The sequence below is a fragment of the Bufo gargarizans genome, chromosome 6 (assembly GCF_014858855.1).
Source record: "Bufo gargarizans isolate SCDJY-AF-19 chromosome 6, ASM1485885v1, whole genome shotgun sequence".
NCBI classification, from domain to species: Eukaryota; Metazoa; Chordata; class Amphibia; order Anura; family Bufonidae; genus Bufo; species Bufo gargarizans.
In genome coordinates, this window is record NC_058085.1 from 111,354,534 (window position 1) to 111,374,642 (window position 20,109).

The 20,109-nt window shown below is 45.4% G+C and overlaps 1 protein-coding gene across 2 annotated transcripts; it reads right to left on the reverse strand.

The window, feature by feature from the left end:
• Nucleotides 1-636: 636 nt before the first annotated feature.
• ODAD4 (outer dynein arm docking complex subunit 4) lies at nucleotides 637-18,516 on the reverse strand. 2 transcript variants are annotated; one of them, XM_044298391.1, is made up of 12 exons: nucleotides 18,473-18,516; nucleotides 16,024-16,155; nucleotides 12,863-13,016; nucleotides 10,650-10,711; nucleotides 9,660-9,819; nucleotides 8,204-8,425; nucleotides 7,242-7,443; nucleotides 6,043-6,129; nucleotides 5,710-5,906; nucleotides 3,736-3,836; nucleotides 1,532-1,607; nucleotides 637-805 (listed from the first exon to the last, which is right to left on the reverse strand). In XM_044298391.1, exons 3-12 carry the CDS (start codon nucleotides 12,981-12,983, stop codon nucleotides 792-794), a joined length of 1,242 nt encoding a protein of 413 aa, XP_044154326.1. In that variant the 5' UTR covers nucleotides 12,984-13,016; nucleotides 16,024-16,155; nucleotides 18,473-18,516; the 3' UTR covers nucleotides 637-791. The 2 variants fall into 2 exon arrangements, with proteins under 2 accessions (XP_044154326.1, XP_044154325.1); XM_044298390.1 differs by lacking the exon at nucleotides 18,473-18,516 and adding an exon at nucleotides 18,281-18,449.
• Nucleotides 18,517-20,109: the final 1,593 nt, after the last annotated feature.

Genomic DNA, 20,109 nt, shown 5'->3' on the forward strand with positions numbered 1-20,109 from the left:
TGCCCGAAAAATTCTCTTTGTGTACCAAAATGACTGTCCATGAACCAAAATTTGTCCATGATACAAACAAATGTGTCATTGCGCCCAAAAAAAGATTCTTGTCTAAGTTGACACCACCTATAAGATGGCGACGTTTAGACCACGCCCCCTTTCAGGCAACTATATTCTCCTTTCCTAAAAGGCCACTCTCCTTGTTGGAAAAGGCGTAAAAAGTTTAGAAAAGTGTATAAATCGGTAAATGTGATGAAAAGCATGAATGTTCGTTTTTTTGGCGCAAATGCACATAAAAACGGACTCATTTTGAATAGTTAACCTACCCTATTATGTTTTGTCTTCCCATTGAAGGTATACACTGTGAGAGTTCCACCTTTTTTGTGGCGGCGCTCTGCTATGATTTCTTATACTTAATGTATACCACCTAAATGAAGACCAATAAGACACTCTATTCTCCTCCGCAGCATAAATGGAGCCCTATGAATACAGTTGATGTATACCCCAAGAACTTTTCCTGGCCTCTATCTATGCCAGATTTGAGCCTTCATTAGGGACAGTCCTGTGATCTTATCTGCATACTACTGTCAAATGACTTGAAGGAATGAGAAGAATGACACAAGATCTCAGAAATACATATGGAAAAGTGAATATTTCATCACCGTGATTTATTCCTAGTGTTTAAATAAATGGCAACGAGTTCTGCATGGTTCAGTCTGCAGGTGTAGTCCTCCTGAGTCCCGGCAGACTGTGCCACATGGTGATATGGGAATGTGCCCACAATGACGCTCCTCTCCACTTCATACATTGTCCTCTGGAAAACAAAGAACATCAACATAGTCATCGTCTTCTAGGAAAAGGTCAGAATCCAAAAGCCAAAAAAAGACGCATCTACTGCTCCTCTGCATAATTGTCAAGAGGAACATTGGGTGGAATATTTGAAGTCAGTTTTGCTTGAGTCTGGGTTGTCGTACTTTATGCCACATTTGCCAAATGTTCCATATTTGATAAATTTCTTATCTCTAAACCTAACACTTCTGTCTAGAAAAGCTACTCCAGTTTTCCTACTCCACCCTCCTCCTGGAGTGAGATTGAGACTTTAAAAAAAAGTTTCAGTGCTAAATCTAGAGTGAAACTCATTACGTAGCTAAACATGCCCACTTTCCTGCCCATATGACTGGAGTGAGTGGTGTAAAAATCCATAAAAGTTCCATTCTGTAAATTTTTTAAGCCAAAACTCTGATGTGAAGGTGTGATAAATCAGGGCAAAGGACCTCACTATGTATTAAAAATCATCCACATGTTTGGCCGCAATACAATTTTTTTTTAAATGACCGCCCGAATCCCGCCCAAAACTACTGGTATCCAGGGGTGTATACCACTGGAGGGAGGTGCACCAACTATAATGGGAGCCTATGGTTAGGATAAAGGTGCAAGCTAAATGCAATGTGAAAGTAGCTTTACTGTTCTTTGATACTTTATCGGTTGTCTAGAGTGTTACTTTAAGCTTTTTATTACCAGCCCAGTATCGGTCACCTACCAACTGGGTCATCTTCTGTCTCACTGTCTTCCGATTTATTCTCCTCTGTTGAATCTCTTTTTGCATCTTCAAGGGCCTTGGAAAGTACAAGAATGACAGAATTGTCTTTTAGTTTATTATTAGATTGTAAGACGTTGGATAAGAATAATGACATAATAGTAGTACAGTAAAAAAAAATAAACACCAATAGAAGTCCATTTATTTTAGGGGATAATACAGATGCCCTGCAGCCAGCGTTTTACATGCCTCAGCAGTACCTTACCTCCTATTGAGGCAGACCATAGAGCAGCAGGGAGGCCGAGCACTAAGCTGCTTTTACTGCTTTCTAACAGGAGGAAGTTGTTTTCCTGTAGCCACCACTAGGGGGAGCTCATAGTGATTTATACAACATCTACCGAGTACTATTGTAGCTGCATAAATTCATATGTACTGAGCTCCCCCTAGTGGTGGTTGAATTTTTTTTATTTACAATTAGAAGGAAAGTGGAGAATTTGTAGGTCACCAGGGGAAGATTAATCAGTGCATGTATGCCAGCTTCATGGTATAAATACATTGAAAAATATGTTCCGGTCATGCTTAAAGGGACTGTCTCCCATCAGCAAATGACATTTATCATGTAGAGAAAGTTAATACAAGGCACTTACTAATTTATGGCGTTTGTCCATATTGCCTCCTTTGCTGACTTTTTTCCACCTTTGCTCATTTTGCCATCACATTATACACTGCTTGTTTCCATGGTTATGACCACCATGCAACCCAGCAGTGGTGGTCACGCTTGCACAATATAGAAAAAAGTGCTGGATTATGCGCACTCCCGTGGTCCCAGCCACAAGAGAGGCCAGAGATTTTTCCTATATTTTGCAAGAACGGCCACCGCTGCTGGATTACAGGGTGGTCGTAACCATGGAAACATGCAGTGTATAATGTGAGAGAAAAATGAATCCAGCTAGCAAAGGAAGCCATATGGATAATAACAATACATTAGTAAGTGGCTTGTATTAACTTTCTCTACATGATAAACGCCATTTGCTGAAGTGAGACAACCCGTTTAACAGTGTTTTTTCATTTTTTTCCCCCAAAAATAGCTACAGCCAGGTATTATCTGAAAGCCTCCAGTGAAATCTAACACACACTACAAACTTTGCCTTTTTTGTTTTTTATTACTTTTGGCCATAAAAAGTGCGAAGGAAGCTTTAGAAATATGACAGAAAACAACGCCAGATCCAACTTTTCCACATCAGGAGACCTTAGGTTTGGCGTGGGGCCATCTTAAATCTGCTATGGGGCTCTATGATTTCTGTGTATGCCCATATCTTGTTTAGAAGGCAGGAGGGACGATATCACAGAAGGTCCATCACAATGACTGCCAGGGACATGAGGGAAGAGATGATAGGGAGCATGCTGAAGTAATCAGGCGTCAAATGTGCAATGGACTGCAACCCCATGAGATATCAATTCCTGGTCTCCAATAAAAAGGCAGGTTAGAGGAAAAACAGATGAACTTTGGGGAAAAAAATCCACGCACTTAGGAAATATGTAGATTCTGGAGCAGTTTTAGATTTTTGGTTGGAGGGCCTCTTTAATATGGCACTGACCAGGCAGGAGAAGCAGCTTTAGAAGTTTATTAGCATGTGACACTGGCTTCATATCATTTAATCCCCTTGTCTAAGGAATCCTAATTTTTTACCACTGGGAAGATCAGAGTGTTGAACTATACCAGACAATAAGGGGTTCAGGGGGGTTTCTGGTAACGTAAGTCTTTCCCTATACAGTGCATAACTTCTTATCGGTGGGGTCTAACCACTCTCGAGAACTGGGGCCCTATAACCCATGGGGACCCCTAAAATGGATGGAGTGGCAGGTCGAGCATGTACACTGAATAGCTAGGTTGGTAGATAACTGTTAGATAGGTGGGGGTCTAACCTATCTCCTATACAGTGAAGTGCTGTTCTCTGTTATGTTTGGCGGTCCCAAAGACTGTGTATGCTCGATATTCCCTCTATTTACACAGGAACTCCGTTCTTCAGATAGTGGGGATCCCAGTGGTTGGGCCCCCACCAATATAACAGTGGAGTGCTGTACTCCGTTACCTCTGGCAGGGACATACCCTTTGAATGGAGTGGTGGTATGCATGCTCGACCACTGACCCATTCCAGTGGATATAGGAAAACGTCTTGTGACTGGACTCCTTTCAGTATACTCACAGTAATGATTGCCTGCTCTGCATCTTTATTGTCTACAGTTCTTGCTTTCTCTAAGGCTTTTTCAAAGTTGATCACGGCAGACTGATAATCCTTTAATTTTACTAAATTAAAAGAGAAAAACAATTATAGAAGGTCAATAAAGTACCCATGTAGAGCTCATGTGCAGCACTTCAGAGAACCACAGGCCTGACCGAATATTTCAGGCCATTCTTCCCTCTGTGACTGCTCCACTCACAAGACGACATTGGTTTTCTAGTAGATATTTCTTTGCCCACATTTGTCGGCCTACTGCTACACAGCAGATTTTCTTAAAGGGGTATTCCGGTGATTTCAAGTTATCCCTTTTCCACAGAATAGGCGATAACTATTAGATCGGTGGGAGACCTACCACTGGAACCCCCACGATCATGAAAACGGGGCCCCCATACCCCACAGACCCACTCGAAAAGAACAGAGCGGTAGGCTGGGCATGTGCACTGCCTCTTCTTTCATCTATAAGGAACTGCCGAAGTAGCAGAGCCATGTGTTTGGCTATTTCCGTAGGGGCCCAATATAGATGAGTGGAGAAGCAATGTACGTGCTCAAAGTGCCACCCCATTCACTTTAAGGGCCCTGCATGGTACACAACCCCCGTTCTCATTATCAGTGGGGACCCTGATCTAATAAATATTACTTGGAATGCCCCTTTAAAGTGGTTTTATACATTTAATGTGTTCACATGTTGCAATGTTAAAATGTAGTAGAAGGGGAATACAGGCGGTGGTGGGGCAGTACGGTTTGCACATGCCCGTCCATAGGCACAGTATGAATAAACAAGTCTACCTGAAGAATTTAAAGAAAAATTGCACTATACATTACCCGATTAAAGGGGTTGTCTCCTAAAAACACCCTCTTTTTAAATGGCAGCCGATATGTATGTCAGCTATGAGGGTCCAGCTTTTTCTATTATTTCCAGGGAGGCCCGTTCTGGCCAGAGTTTTGTGGCATGGCCACCAAACAAATAGCTGCAAATACAGTGCTGCAAATACAGTGAAGGAGTTTAAGCATGCATGGGATAGGCATAAGGCTATCCTTCATATAAGATAGGGCCAGGGGCTATCCATAGTATTCAGTATATTGGGCAGACTAGATGGGCCAAATGGTTCTTATCTGCCGACACATTCTATGTTTCTATGTAAGAAAAAAATAATTTCCTTGCAATGCATGAATGGACAGGTCTGCTAGATTTACTGATATATGGGGGACCCAAGTGGGAGACCCCCTAAATGATGTCCTGTCCTGTCAGTGGCCTGTAGGCACAAAATACTCTCCTGCTCTCTCAGGCACGAGAGATGGTGGTGCACACTGGTTAGAGAAGTTGGACCTGCTTCAAACAGAGAAGTTAGGTGACCACTGCCTCACCTCAGACGGCATGAACTTAAATCCATTCCTAACCCTCAGGATGAGATGCTGCCTACTGCAGGGTTGCACACCCAAATCGCAAAGCGAGTAAACGCTTTGAGAAAGCGACCGCGAAACACGTGTTGGGATCCAGGACTGTTTGGTCTGTATTCACTTTTACTGCATGTTTTTCCCCTATGTCATTTTAGCGTTGAGGCACTATGCACTTTATATATACTGACTGAGGGCTGTGATTGATTACCTTTTCTCACAGTCTGGGAATTTTTATTGCAGATTAATTAATTTTAAGTGATGTGTAATATAATGTAACAGACCTGTAGAGATCATCCTGTGTGATTTAATGCTGCTTACATATACGGATTTCTATGTTTTATACAAGTGTATGTCCAATAAAAGATTTAGTATTTCTATAATTTATGCTGTTTTGGGTAACTACTGCAGGGTTGCCCACAGACATTAGGCCAACTGAATGGACAATCTAACCCCAACAATTTTTACCCTAACAAAATGGTAACTTAAACTTCCTTTTCCTGCAATGAATCCTTAATTTTTACATAGTATAAAAGGGTTTACCTTGGGCCTGTGCCACTAGGACACTGGCATTGAGCTGCCACTCAACATCCTCAGCCTCTTCTGCTTCTTGTTGAGATCTCGCACCATAGTCTCTTGCTTCTTCAAACAATTCAAGCTCCAGATAGCATCTACCGATTTCATGGAACAGCCAAGTCTTATCTAAGCTTGAAGATGCCAAAGGGATCTTCTCCTCCCATCTACAGTCAGAGGGATAGGAGGCAAAATAAATAATCTCCTGACTTCAGGACGACCTGCCCAGCAAATCCAGGACAGCAGTTTTCCATACTAAGACAATGTTTGCACCATATATAAGAGACTAAGAGACATACTTACACTTTTACTGCTTCTTGAAACTTTCCAATCCGTGCATAAACCCTTCCTATGTTGTCCAGAGCACGGGATTTTGATTCTGGTAAATCGCTGAAAAACAACAATGAATTTAATGATCAACCATAGCTGCAAGAAACGGGAACTGGTTAAACTGAAATAAAGATGGTGGTAGAATTAATGGAGACAGACACACGTAGACATAAGATCATCTGTCACGGCTGAGGATGGGGAAAACCCTCAGCCGTGCGATGCCAGAAGATGTTAAGCGCTGCTTGGCCAGGACGACAGAATTAGGGAGCAGGTCACCTCCTATCGCGTCCCTAACCTGACTCTGACTCCTAACCATATGAGCCAACCCTGAAGGTGGGATGGCTCATACACCGGATGCCTTGGGGTCCCTACTAGCCCTCAGGATTGCCCTGGAACAAGGAGCAGGGTAAGACGGCCTGTTCCTTCTGGACACGGAGGAACAGGGGTCTCACTGGCCAAGCTGCAGGGAAAGGAACATAAACAGCCTATGTATATGGCAGGAGGCTGAAAAGCACTTCCACACCTACCTGCCACAGACACTCAGACTGGATCCCGTGCAAGACAGCAAGTGTCCACACCCAAACACAAATGGACACAGCACACACACAAACACACAGGAACCCAGATCCATAGGGCATTGCGTAACAAAGGAAAACATCAAATGAACATCAACATAAACCCAAGAGTCACAGTTTGTTTTGTTTATGACCACAAGGGTGGCCCTTACTAGCAGATGGTATTCACAGGAGGCTGCTCCAGCTGAGCATGGCTGAAGCAACCCACTGAGACATGCCAAACACAGAGGCTTTATAGGCCTAAGTGGCCACACCCACACAGACACACCCAGTGTCTCACACACACAGAAAGGGAGTTAACCCTTCCGCCACCAGGGAAGGGAAAACACCACTTAAAGGGGAAGTGCACACAATACATAAAACCAAGTGCACACATACACACACAACCGCATGCCCAACATAGCAAGCTGCCTTGACACAGCTCAGAATGCTATGCTGCCACATACATGCTGTTGCCAGCGGCAACCACAGGTGAGGCAAATACCACAGCCCTCACCAGTGATTGACAACCAACCCAAAGACCGCTGACAACCGCATGCGGTTCAGGAGTCACGACCATAACTATGGCCGTGACATCATCACTGATAAAAGGCTTACCTTTCATTTGCTATTTGGAGGTCCTTCTTGTGACTCTGTAGTGCCTCTTCCATCTGTCCCATGTCCATATGAGCGTTGCCGATGCAGCTATAAAGGTAACCTATCAATTCCTGTTTATTTGGGTCATCTCTCCAAGTCTGAATGTTCTTTAACACTTGGCGGGCTTTCTTGTAACTCCCTTCTGCATTTCCATTGGAGAGTACTAGAACAGTCAGAAAACACCCCAGTGGTGGTTAGCCAAAACAACAAGGCTAGGGCACCACAGCAAAACCAGCAATTTGTGGTAAAACGCAGCCATGACCACAACCCTTCATGAGAAGCCTGGCGATCATCACAAAAAATAAAAAATAAGTTCTGAAACAGTGAAAACTCAACCTTTCTGGGAATTAAAAATAATGGCCTATTTTTATTTGGTGAGATCCCGACTCCCGACACCCCTGCTGGACAGATGAATGAGGGAGCGCTGTGTCCCTTGTATTGTTTACCCTTAGCGCCTCTTGCTGTGTCCCCTACTGCAACTCAGGTTATCAATATTAAATGGGGTATTCCAAAATTTGGATAATTTCAGCAACCAAACCCATAATAGTATATGTATTATATTTTGTATGTTTATTTGAAAGGATTGTGATTGGGAGTTCCTGTTACTACAAGTCATCCCCATACAGAATCGTTGTTTGCCGGCAGCAGAGGCCGTTTAGAAAGCATGATCTGCTGCCGGCAAAAAATGATTTAGGTGACCGCACCAACCATCTATTACCCCATAAAAGAGCGTTTTGTTTGTTAATCAAGTAATAAACAACACCTTTATACCAGCAGATTATTGCTAACGAACGCTCATTACCTAATCTGCCCCCGAAGATCGGGCAGTCTAAAGGGGTCTTAAGTGTCCCATCTACTTCAAAGTTGATAAACATCTATTCTCGCAAGTGTAACCATCTCATTATCAATAGATTAGTACATACACATCTCAATCTTTTCCATGTTCTCGAAAATGTACTGATTGCGATCAGGAGGTTTACTACGTTCCCGGTTCCACTTTTGTTGCAAAATTCTGCGGTCCCTTTCCCGGGCGTAGATAGGCTTCTGCTGCCTCCAGAACTCAGTGCGTGTGTCCAGATAGGTGATTGCACTCAAGATCAGGTCCTGCAGTTTTAACCCACTTCTCTTGTTTCCTTTCACTAACCCTGTATCCATGTAAAGTAAAACAATTTACAGATCTGCATATATTAATATTAATATACATAACCTGCAACACAAATTGTGAATGCACCAGCTTAGCAGATGGTGACAAAACAGGTTCCAGTTTACCCCTTGGACTCACTGTTATGTCTTGGAAGTATTTCAAACACACATCTATAAGACGTGAAAAACAGCAGAAAAAATAAAATACGTCCAAAGTCTTAGAAGCAGGGACGGACTGGGAACTTACAGTGGCCCTGAGGAAAAAAAACTAAAAGTAGTCCCATGTTGTAGGCGGGTCCAAACTGAAAGAAGGTGGGGCAACACAAGTAGGTCGGGCAGCAATACCGTAGTGCAGCACAAAGTACCGCCCCAGCAGAACCAAATACCACAGTGCAGCACAAAGTACCGCCCCAGCAGAACCAAATACCACAGTGCAGCACAAAGTACTGCTGTCCCCGTTGCAGTATACAACTGGATCTCTAATGTGGACTTGAATTGAGTAGGGCACCTGCGGCCGCCAGCCAGGTAGATAAGTTATTTTAGCATTAATTAATCAGATCATTATGTACCTGGCCGGCAGTGTGAGGAGGGCTTGGGCAGCCCCCTGGGTATTGGCCAGGAAATTTCCCTGTAGGGTTTATGGCCAGTCTGCCCCTGCTTGGAAGATCCAAATTCTGTAAAAAGTAAATATCATCAACATACTAGGAGAGTGCTGAGGTTTTTAGATCTGCAGTATGTCCATTTATGCTGGGGATTTCAGCAGCATATTTCACCTTTTGAAATGAACAGACTGCTTATTATGATATGTGGCCTGATTTAAAAACCTATTCTAAATGTGGTAAAAAAAACTTCTTGTAATATACAGTACTTGAATTTTCAATATTTTTTACTTTTCCTTGCAAAATAGGCACATTACTGATGCGCCATACCAGGCTTTAGCGGAGCGAGGGCAGGCAGGAGCAGAGATGTGCTATGCAAGTTCTTGTCCCACTCCACTAAAAGCCTTGCATGGGTACAGACAGGGGGCAGCGATGTGAGCTCCTGCCTGTACAGCACTTAACGTGGCCCCAGCGGAATCTGTACAGCTGACATGTTAGCGGTGTATGAGTCTATAGATTCAAAAGCGCGATAGCCACCTGAAGTTCAGGTAACTATTTCTCAAGGAATAGAATAGATTTTAATACAGTTTGCTTGAATGTTTAGGTACATTTTAAGAACTTTAAGCTAACCACCCACCTTCATCCTTTAACAGTGTCTCCAGATACTCCATGTCATTGTAGAGCTCTCCCAGCAGCTGGCGGGCAGTCTTTTGGCTTTTCAAAGGGTCTGCCTTCTTCTGCTGCTTTGGGTCTTTTTTGGGTACCTTTGCTGGTGCTTTTTGTTTCGCCTTTTTACTCTATTATCAACGTCAAGAGAAAACATACAGATGCTATTAATCCTTTTGCTGCAGTGAAAATGTACACATTGTCCATATGCACCCATCTTCACATATTCCCCAGAAATAAACATACAAAAACTACATAATGATCCAGATATTCTGACTAAGTGCAGGGGGTAAACTGCTCTGAACACCTAAGGCCTCCTGCTGTCCGTTGCCATATTGCGGATCCGAAATACATGGGCACCGTTCTGTGGGCATTCCGCATCACGGATGCGGACCCATTCACTTGAATGGGTCCGCAAATCCAGAGATGCGGAACGGAAGCACGGAACGGAACCCTACGGAAGCCTTACTGAATGCTTCCGTGGGGTTTCGTCACGTACTTCCGTTCCGCAAAAAGATAGAACATGTCCTATCTTTTTGCGGAACGGTCGGATTGCGGACCCATTAAAGTGAATGGGTCCGCGATCCACTGTGGCTGCCCCACGGTCGGTGTTCGTGCATTGCGGCCCGCATTTTGTGGGCAGCAGCACGGGGCGCACATGTTCGTGTGCAGGGGGCCTAAATGTGATTACATGTCCTCTCTGATTGGTAAGAGGGGAGATAACATGGATTATGTGAAGGGAATTTTCTCTATCCTCCCCCCATTCCCCGTGTCCCTGACTATCTCACTTGTTGCCAGTGCTGACCGCTGGAAGCTCCTGGTGGAAGGAGAGGAACACTGGCAGGTCCAAGTAGCTGAAACTGTGCCCACAGGAGGGAGTAGAGCAGTGGTAGGCGCGGGCCGCCACCATATTCAAACATCTAGGAGCTGCATCTTGGTGGAATAATACCTTGTTACTCACCTCTTCTTGCTTGCTAAGAAACGCCATGCCCTTCTTGTTCTCTAACTTTACAGAGGCTGGAGCTAAATCAAGCAAATTAAGAGATCTTTATTTACCAAATCTTCATCATTTACATGTGCTTTATTAAGTCTATTATACCACTGGGTTATATTAAAGAGGTTACCCCATGATTAAAGGCTATGGACATCTTCTGGGCAATTTTTTATGATTGCATTTTAGTCTTTTTTTTATTTTCAGCAGTTTTTGTGAAACAGGGGTTACATTTCAGTCTATTTGCAGTGTATTTGCAGTGATTTTTTTTGCTTACAGTGAGTCCCATCTGGTGATGGCTCATGTGTAGCTCTATTCTCTAATCTCCTGACCTCAAACACTCATTGTAACTAGATTCCTATCGAACTGGTAAGAATTCACAGATAAGGCTTCTATCTGACCGGACTCACTGTAATAAGAAAGCCTCCTGGTCTGCAGATCTGACATCTGTACAGAGAGAAGGGCTGAAAAGTTAATAAAGACCAACTGAAAATATGATTTGTAGCCCAAAATGAGTAGAATGCAATAATTTAAAAAAAAATTACCACCCAAAGCATTTAATGTATAAAATAAAAAAAACATACGTCATCTAGTACATGACAATCTCATTCTAAGAAAGCTAGAACCAGCCCCTCAGGGGATGTGTACTTTCTGCTGCAGCTCTCTTCCTATAACTGTCCCAGCTTCTAACAGTAAATACAGCTGGTGGCAGTTAAAGGATGGAATTGAACATGTGCGACCACCTCAGCAAGGTGGACAGAGAAGGAATAGAAGAAACAGCAGGTATTGCTATACAGATACATTTCAGTGGCTATACTAACTCTTGTCAGGCCAGAGATGGTGTGGATTTAATAGTGATTTCATAGACCACTTGAACTTGTCATCTGTGTAGTACAGCACGAGTGGAGCCTTGACTATAAAGCACTTGGGTAATCAAAACAACCAAGATTTGACTCATCCAGCCAAGGTCTATTTTTCAGAATGGATCTGCCTCATGATTTTTCATTAAATCTTTGTAAGTCTTTCCAGTAGAGCGTTCCGAATCTCCTACATACACAGCGCTAGAGAGCACATAGGAGCTCACTGTATACACCGCATGCACTGCCTCTAGTGGTCATGGCAGGCAGCTAAAATGTACTCATTCAAAGCGACCCCTCTGGTTCAATAAAAAAAATAACATTAACTGGGGAACGAACAGAGCACTTACCTGGCGCCTTCCTTGACCTCATTTCAGGACAGCTTCACCAATTCCCACCCTCGTCTTCTGCCATCCAAGATGGCCACACCACTTCTCAAGACTACCTGATGCATTTGGTTGTCCATAACATTTAATGCTTGTCCACCCCTGACCTCAGATTGGCCAGCACTGTTCACATGAGCAGTATGCAGCAGGCAGTCTGAGAAGTGGTGCGATCATCCTGAATGGCAGAAGAGGAGCATAGGAATTGGCGGGTCTGCACCTGAAAAGATGAAAAAGAGATCACCAGGTAAATGTTCTGTCCGTTCCCCAGTTAAAGGGAATCTGCCAGCAGATTTGTACCTATGACACTGGCTGACCTGTTGTACGTGCGTTTGGCAGCTGAAGGCATCTGTGTTGGCCCCATGTTCTTATGATGTTTTGATATATGCAAATGTGTCTCTAGGAGCATTGTGGGATGTTGTTATTACACCTAGAGGCTCTGCTCTCTCTGCTACTGCCACGTCCTCTGCACTTTGGCATTAGATGAAGTCAGGGCCAAGCATGGTGGTGTTTTCACTGCCTGGCCCTGTCAATCAAAATGCAGAGGGCGTAGCAGTTGCAGAGAGAGCAGAGCCTCTAGGAATAACGGCAACACCCCCGTTGCTCCCAGAGGCTTATTTGCATATATTAAAACATCATTTTTCTCAGCAATGCAGGCACATATGAACATGGGACCAAAACCGATGCCTTCAGCTGCCAAGCGCACATGTAACAGGTCAGCCAGTTTCATAGGTGCAATCCTGCTGACAGATGCCCTTTAAAGGGGTAAAATATTGATGCGCTTTCCTCAGGGTAAGTCATCAATATCTGATCGGTGGAGGTCCAGCTCCTGGCACCCCCATCAATATGCTGTTTAATTTGTGTTTTGTATTTCCTGTAAGGCATTTACAATAAAAAATAATCACTTAAAGGCTACTTCACATATGCCACCAGCAATACTTACTCCCAACAGAGTTCTCAATAGCTTCCTGAGCTTTCTGGATTCCTAAACGAAACTCCTGGAGTTCAGGGCGTAGCTTGTACCCTCTGTGATAGAACACAAGGGCAAATTCAAAGTCGCCCATGGCATAGAGAGCCTCTGCTTTCTGGTAAAGACCCTGTAAGGAGAAGAAAGGAGCATCTGAAGATACTGATTGGCCCTTGGCAGTGCAACACAATTCATGGGCCCTAGTTCAAGAGTTCAGCTTGAGCCCCCTTCCCTCAGGACTTTGTGGCCAGGGGCAGGGAAGCACATAGCCTTTTTGATGCCTGAGGTAAAAATTGAACCGGCAACCCCCCTATGCCAAATTCTTGACCTGTCCTAACCCCTTCCCTCCAGCCAGAGGTGTAACCTGACCATCAAGCACTTTCTATAATACCAGTGTCTTTTTATGCCCTTAGGGCCGACCAACCCTACAGGCCCCCAAACTTATATCACCAACCAGGGCCGTTTCTAGGACCGGGCGGGCCGGGCGACCGCCCGGGGCGCTGTCAGAAGGGGGGCGCCGGCAGGGGCGCCCTCTTGTTGTCGTTCTTCTGTTATTACATTTACTCTCGTGCGCCCTGGTCCCCCCTCTGAGATCTCTCCTGCCGAGTGCCGAGTCTCTTACAGTGTCTCCTCCAGTTCGTGCGGACGGCGCTCACATCTGACATCATGCGCCTGCTCCTCCCACTAGGCGGCGCAGGCGCGTGACGTACAGTAAGTGAGTGAGCGCCGGCGCCGCACTGCCTGCCAGCCTATGTTACCGCCCTGAACAGTGCTGAAAAGAAGCACTGCTGTGAGAGACTGGAGTGACAGTCCAGAGGCATTCAATGTCATTGGTCAGGTTACAACACAAATTCTATAATGGGGACAGTATGGGGACACTGTGGTCTGTGGTCTGTGGGTGGGTGGGTGGGTGGGCATTAATTACAATGGGGGGCGCTGGCCACTGTGGGAGATATCTGATTTCTGAAAATGGGGGCCACTGTGGGGGACATTAAGTTTAATAAAGTAGGATCACTATTGACATTAGAATGCTGCTGTGGGTGTCATTACTGTATAATGTCTGATAGGCCTAGTCCTGAGCTGAGTTATATTACCCTGCCCATGCCCTGTATAATAATGTACCCATCCCTGATACCCCGTCCCTTTAGTTATATTACCCCTCTGGGGTAATATAACTAAGGGGTATCAGGGTGCATTATTATACAGGGCAGGGTAATATAACTCAGGACAAATTATAGATAATATTCAATAACGGGATTCGTTGTCAACGAATCCCGTTATCGAATAATCGGCCGATTCGTTGCTATGCGGGCGGGAGCGGGCGGTCAGGCGCTATGCCTGCGGGTCCTTGAACTTTAGATCACTGCATCTTTATTACCTTACAATGAAGCTTTAGTAAAAGGCACTTACTCACGTGACGCGCATGCTCGCCTGCTTCATTTATAAAGTAGGTGGAGCAGGCACGTCACGTGAGTAAGTGACGTTACGCCGCCGCCTGCTCTGCCGGTACCGGAGCTTCATTGTAAGGTAAAAGCAGAAGTAAAGTAAAAGTAAAGTAAAGTAAAAGTTACTGCCGGTTAAGGAATACTGCTGTGAGCGGCGGGGCCAGGGCTGTTATGGGAAGGGGGATCTGTGCATGCCACTGTTATGGGGAGATCTGTGGATGACAATGTTATGGGGAGGGGGATCTGTGGATGACACATATAGCATAAGATGCTATATAGTGTCATCCATAGATCCCCCCATAGCATAGTCATCCACAGGTCCCTCTCCCCATAACATTGTCATCCACAGGTCCCCCTCCCCATAACAGTGCCATCCACAGATCCTCCATAACAGTGGCATTCACAATTTGTTTTAATAATTTTTCAAGTAAGATTATATAAACCCCTTTTTTGTCATTTTTTGTTTTTTCCTGATTAATCGATGAAATTATCGACAACTAATCGATTATTCAAATAATCGTTAGCTGCAGCCCTAGTGTCATTATAACTGTATGATGTCTGATAGGCCTAGTCCTGAGTTATTACCCTGCCCTGTATAATAATGTACTCTGATACCCCTTAGTTATATTACCCCTTGTTACCTCATGTACAGAGTCTGAAGAGGAAGAACCAAAAAAACATACTGCCCAGTGGACGGCATGTTCTTAGACGTTGCCCCCCAGCCGAAGTGGTGTCCGAGATCCCCAAGGTCCAAGCCAAGTAACTGTAAGTTTTCATGTGGAGTATGTTTATGTTATACACATAGCATACACCGTGCCACACAATATACAGTATACCGCTACACTGTGTAGGGGTTATACTGTTTATTGTACAGCATGGCACAGAGGTTATATTGTTCGGCATGGTGTAACCTCCATACATTTTATGTACAGTTTACAGTAATCCTTGCACTATGCCATACAATATACAGTATAATTCATACACCATGCTATACAATGTACATATAATCCATACACCATGCCAATATACAGCATAGTTCATACACCATGCTGTACAGCATATATTATAATCCTGTACATCCTGTATATACTGTACAGCATGGTGTATCAATAAAATAAATAAATGAATAAAAAGGTATCTCTGCACATTATTGTTTTGCACATTATTGATGATTGTATTTCATGACTACTGTTCTAAGGGCATTGCCTTGCTTTATACTGCAGTTCTTCTCTATTACTCTGCCTAGGACTTTTAGCAGTTTAAGCAGTAATTTATGATTTTCTTTTGCTCTAAATAAATCTTGTGTGCTCTAAAAAAATAAATATATGGTGAGACGGTTGCAAGTACTCTTCTGATATGATTTCATTGAGCAGTTTTGATGGGGGGAGGGGGGGGGGAGAGAAATTTTACCTAGAAACTGCACTGTCACCAACCCTACAGTTCCTCACCCTTATATACATATAACACCAACTCATTCTCTAGTTCCTCTCTGACCCCTCCTGAACAATCTTCTAAGACAATTGATGCCCAAATGAAAGTTCAACTTTGATTTAGTTGTAAATCAAGAGACGTCAAAGATGGATTGGAGATTCGGGCTGTTGGATATTGCATATTGTTCTCTACTGTATAGAATTTATCTTTCAGTGGATGTCAGTAGACTCATATGAGAGTACAGCTGGTACATGGACTTACCCTGAAGAAGTCTTTCTCTTCCTGTAGAGAGGCCTCTGCATCCCTTAAAGCAGATTCTGGGTCTCCAAGCTTCAGGAAACATTTAGACCGGGCCACCAGGCAGTGTTTCTCTGTTGGCTGTGTGTCGAGAGCCTACAAAAGAGATTAATAAAATACATAAGAAATGTACAAAGATGTCCCAGTGTCAGGCAGGACACTGAAAACTTCTCATCTGCCAAAATGAAGCTCAATTTTCACCTCAATTGTGTCTTTTCAACACTCCTTGGATCATCTATGCCAGCCTTACGCCTCATGCACACGGCAGTATCTGTGAGGTACGCACCTGAAATATGGCACCCATAGAATTCTATAGGCCCACACCAGACCTCAGCGTGCCTCCAGTTTAATATAGTTACATGTCTCATGGACTTGTCTCCAGCACATGTTGTATTATGGATAAATTCCATATGTTGCCTCGTATGTGTCCGTTAACCCTTCTAATGCTGCAGTAGAGCACACAGAGGCACAGTATGGGCCCACAGCAGGTTACGGTCCCTGTATTACAGATCCTCAAAGGGGTTGTTCAGCTTTGAAACACTTTTGGGCAGCCACTAGGGTGACCAGACGTCTGGCTTTTGGCCGGACAGACCGGTTTCCTGGCTCCTTGCCTTCCTTCCGGCGCAGGGCCTGGACGGACACTGGGAGCCCTCCTTTCTGTGGCTCCACGCTCTGAGAATGTGGTAACTGGCTGAGTCCTTCTCTCACCCCCATTCAATCCCTAGAGCCGGCTGACATGTCACTGTGTGACTGACTGAGGGTGAGAGAAGGACTCGGGGCCGGCCAGCAGCTCACCCTAAAGTAGCCCTCCCACTAAAATGTTTATTCTCTGATCTGTTAGAAAGGTACTTGATGTAAACTGTAGTGAAGGTAATTTTCTTACCAGTGCCTGTATTTCTGAGTTATCCCCTTCCTTCTGAACCTCAGCTGTGTCATGTGACCAGCACTCTGCCTCTAAATAACACATCATCGCATGTGTGGACAGGAAGTCAGTTTCTCTATGTATTCCTATGGAAGCCTCAATGTCAGTCTCATAGGAATGAATAGAGAAGTAACTGACTTCCTCTCCTGTGTCAGTTGGAGATCAGAGTGCTGGTCACATGACACAGCTGAGGATCAGTCACTGGGGAGAAGATTACTTTCACTGCAGTTTACATCATGTACCTTTCTAACAGGTCAGAAAATACTAAATTTTGTGGGAGTGCTAAGGTCTCCCCCTCTTTTTTTTCTTCTTGCCCAGCTGTTAGTGGAAGGGAGGGGGGGGGGGGGGGTGGTGGCTTAGTGAAGTTGTGAGTGCGATCTCGGTGTCTTCCTTTTTGGGGTTCAGCAAGTGGCCACCCTATAAGTCCCACCTGCCCCCTCCCCTTTCCCCCTACTGCCTGACGGACCTATGCAGAGAAGCATACCTACTACTCTACTCCACCGTGCTCGTGAGCTACTGGAGTGAATGGGGGTCACATGTGCCCCTGCAGCCAAAAAACTGTCAGCAGTGGTGAAGTGTCCCTCCGGCGGCATGTGACCCAATGATGTGCTGCTTGGATGTCACCTCAACAATGACACATATCACCCCCTTCTACTCTGGAAGTTGACAAGCAGGGAACCAGAGCGTGGTGGACTGAAGAAGTCAGAACTGGGAGCAGGTACATATGCCTTCCTCCGGAGGTCTGGAGGGTGGGGGCTGCCCAGTGGACATCATAGATCATAAATGTCTGATTACTAGGGGCCCCACAGTCACCAGAATGGGCCCCTGTTGCACAACTGCAGTGAGGAGGCCTTTGAATGGAGAGGCGATCAGTCATGCATGGTGCTACTCCATTTGAAGTCTATGAGGCTGACATAGACAGTAGAGTGCTCCACTGCTTCATCCCATAGACAGACTCTCTAGAGATCAGGGAGCATGCTCGACCACCGCTCCAGTCAACCTCCTAGGGTCATATAGTGAGGCGGATCGGGGGCCTCAATCCCAGTGATCAATGGGATCCCAGCAGCTGGGGGTCAGCATGTGGGAATTCCCCCTTCAGTCCAGCAGTGTGAATGAAGCCTTATAGTGTTACACCCAGCACTGCCATTAGAATGCCAGCAGCCTGTATAGTGAGAATGGGCAGTGCCTGCTCAGCCAGCACTATGAAGGTCATCAATGCTGCATATTGGGGAATTGCTCTTTATGCAATTCTCTGATACTTCCCTCTAGCCCAGCACTCTGCCTGCGCCCGACCCTTACATTACTGAAGCTTTCCCTGGCTTTGTCGTACTCCCCCTTCTGGTAGAGCTGCTCCCCCTCGGCCATGTAGGTGGTGAAGCTGCTGCGCGGGGGTCCCTGCTCTCCGTCCGCCTCTTCTGCCATGATGCGGCCGCTCGGATCTGCGCAGCGCTGCTGTTATTCCTCAGTGTTGCTAGAAGCGTACGCTGTTACCTGGCAACCGGGAAACACGCGTCACGTGGTCAATGAACTCCTCGCAGCCGCTCAAAAACAGAAGTGAGGAGGGGCGTGGCTAGCATTCCCTGTAATTCAAGGGAGCGGCCACGGGGCGGCAGTCGTGTACCATGTGCGTGCGCCCTCCCATCAGCTTGTACTCTGAGAGGCTGTGTAATGGCTGAAGGTGATCCTTAGCTGAGGGGGTCAATAAATTGTAAAAGACATGGCAGAGTATAAAAAAAAACGAATAGCTGGTTGAGTGAGTATAACTTTTTATTATTATTTTAAATCCTCCCCTGCACTTTACAAACAAGTCAGACAATTCCTTTAAGGGGTTCCTTCACCTTCCAGGGCCTTTAAGGTAGACCTGTGGAGTAAATCCTACTTACCTAATCCCGCCGCTGGGTTCTGGCTCCTTCGCTCCCCTGATCTCCCTGCGTCAACATCCGATTTGACAGTCGTCACGTGGCCGCTGAAGTCAATGACTCCCCACAGCTGTGATGGGTCCCCAGGAGTCACTAGGTCATGCGACGCAATGCAGACGTGGTTAAAAGCCAGGACCACGCCAAGAAGGGATGTGTCCATTTTGGGTCATTGTGTGTGGTCAGCTGCCGTGACTGTCCGCTTGTGGCTCAGCGCCATTGAATGGCCCACGGCATCTGAATTGAACAACGGTGGTAGAAACGATATACGCGCCAAATTTTTACAGCTTCAAAATCTGCCGTGTGAATAGACCCTTAGGGAGAAATGGATCAAGGATGCTGCACCAGAAGTGGAGTCATTTTGGCTGTTTTGTCGGTTAAGTAGGAATTTGTGTTAGATTTATCATGTATATGCAAGGGTTTGCCCTGTGCCCGGCGAACTGCTTTCACTAAGGGCTCATTCACACGACCGCGCCGTGCACACGGATGCCGCCTCTGTGCATTCAGCAATTTGTGGAACGCACGTCCTATTATAGAGTATATGCTTTAAAGGGAACCTGTCACCGGGATTTTGTGTATAGAGCTGAGGACATGGGTTGCTAGATGGCTGCTGGCACATCCGCAATACCCAGTCCCCATAGCTCTGTGTGCTTTTATTATGTAGAAAAAAACGATTTGATACATATGCAAATTACCCTGAGATGAGTCCTGTCTCTGAGATGAGTCCATCAAGAAGGAGACCAGCACCGCCCCGCATCCTCAGAATCTCCTCCTTGCTCCCCGACGTCAGAAAGCCAGAGCTCCGTAATCTCGCGATGCGGGAGCTAGCGCATGCGCAGTTCGTTCCCTGAGGCTGAGGCCAGCACAAGTAAGGAACACTATGACGTCACTGCGCATGCACTGGCACGCGCTTTGCCAGATTACGCCGCTCTCGCTTTCTGACCTTGGGGAGCAAGGAGGAGGTTCTGAGGATGCGGGGCGGTGCTGGGCTCCTTCACGATGGACTCATCTCAGGGACAGGACTCACCTCAGGTTAGTTTGCACATGGACCAAATCGTTTTTTTTACACAATAAAAGCACACAGAGCTATGGGGACTGGGTATTGCAGATGTGCTAGCGGCCATCTAGCAACCCATGTCCTCAGCTCTATACACTAAATCCCGGTGACAGGTTCCCTTTAAACGTCCATGTTACGCAAACAAAAACGTATGC

What these genes read in the sequence shown, in the direction of transcription:
- ODAD4 (XM_044298390.1), bottom strand. Translation starts at nt 18,403, where the DNA reads ATGGCAGAAGAGGCGGACGGAGAGCAGGGACCCCCGCGCAGCAGCTTC. An exon ending in TTCTTAGCAAGCAAGAAGAG is followed by an intron (nt 9,820 to 10,649) that starts GTGAGTAACAAG and finishes CGTTGATAATAG; the next exon opens with AGTAAAAAGGCGAAACAAAA. An exon ending in CATGGAAAAGATTGAGATGT is followed by an intron (nt 7,444 to 8,203) that starts GTATGTACTAAT and finishes TGACTGTTCTAG; the next exon opens with TACTCTCCAATGGAAATGCA.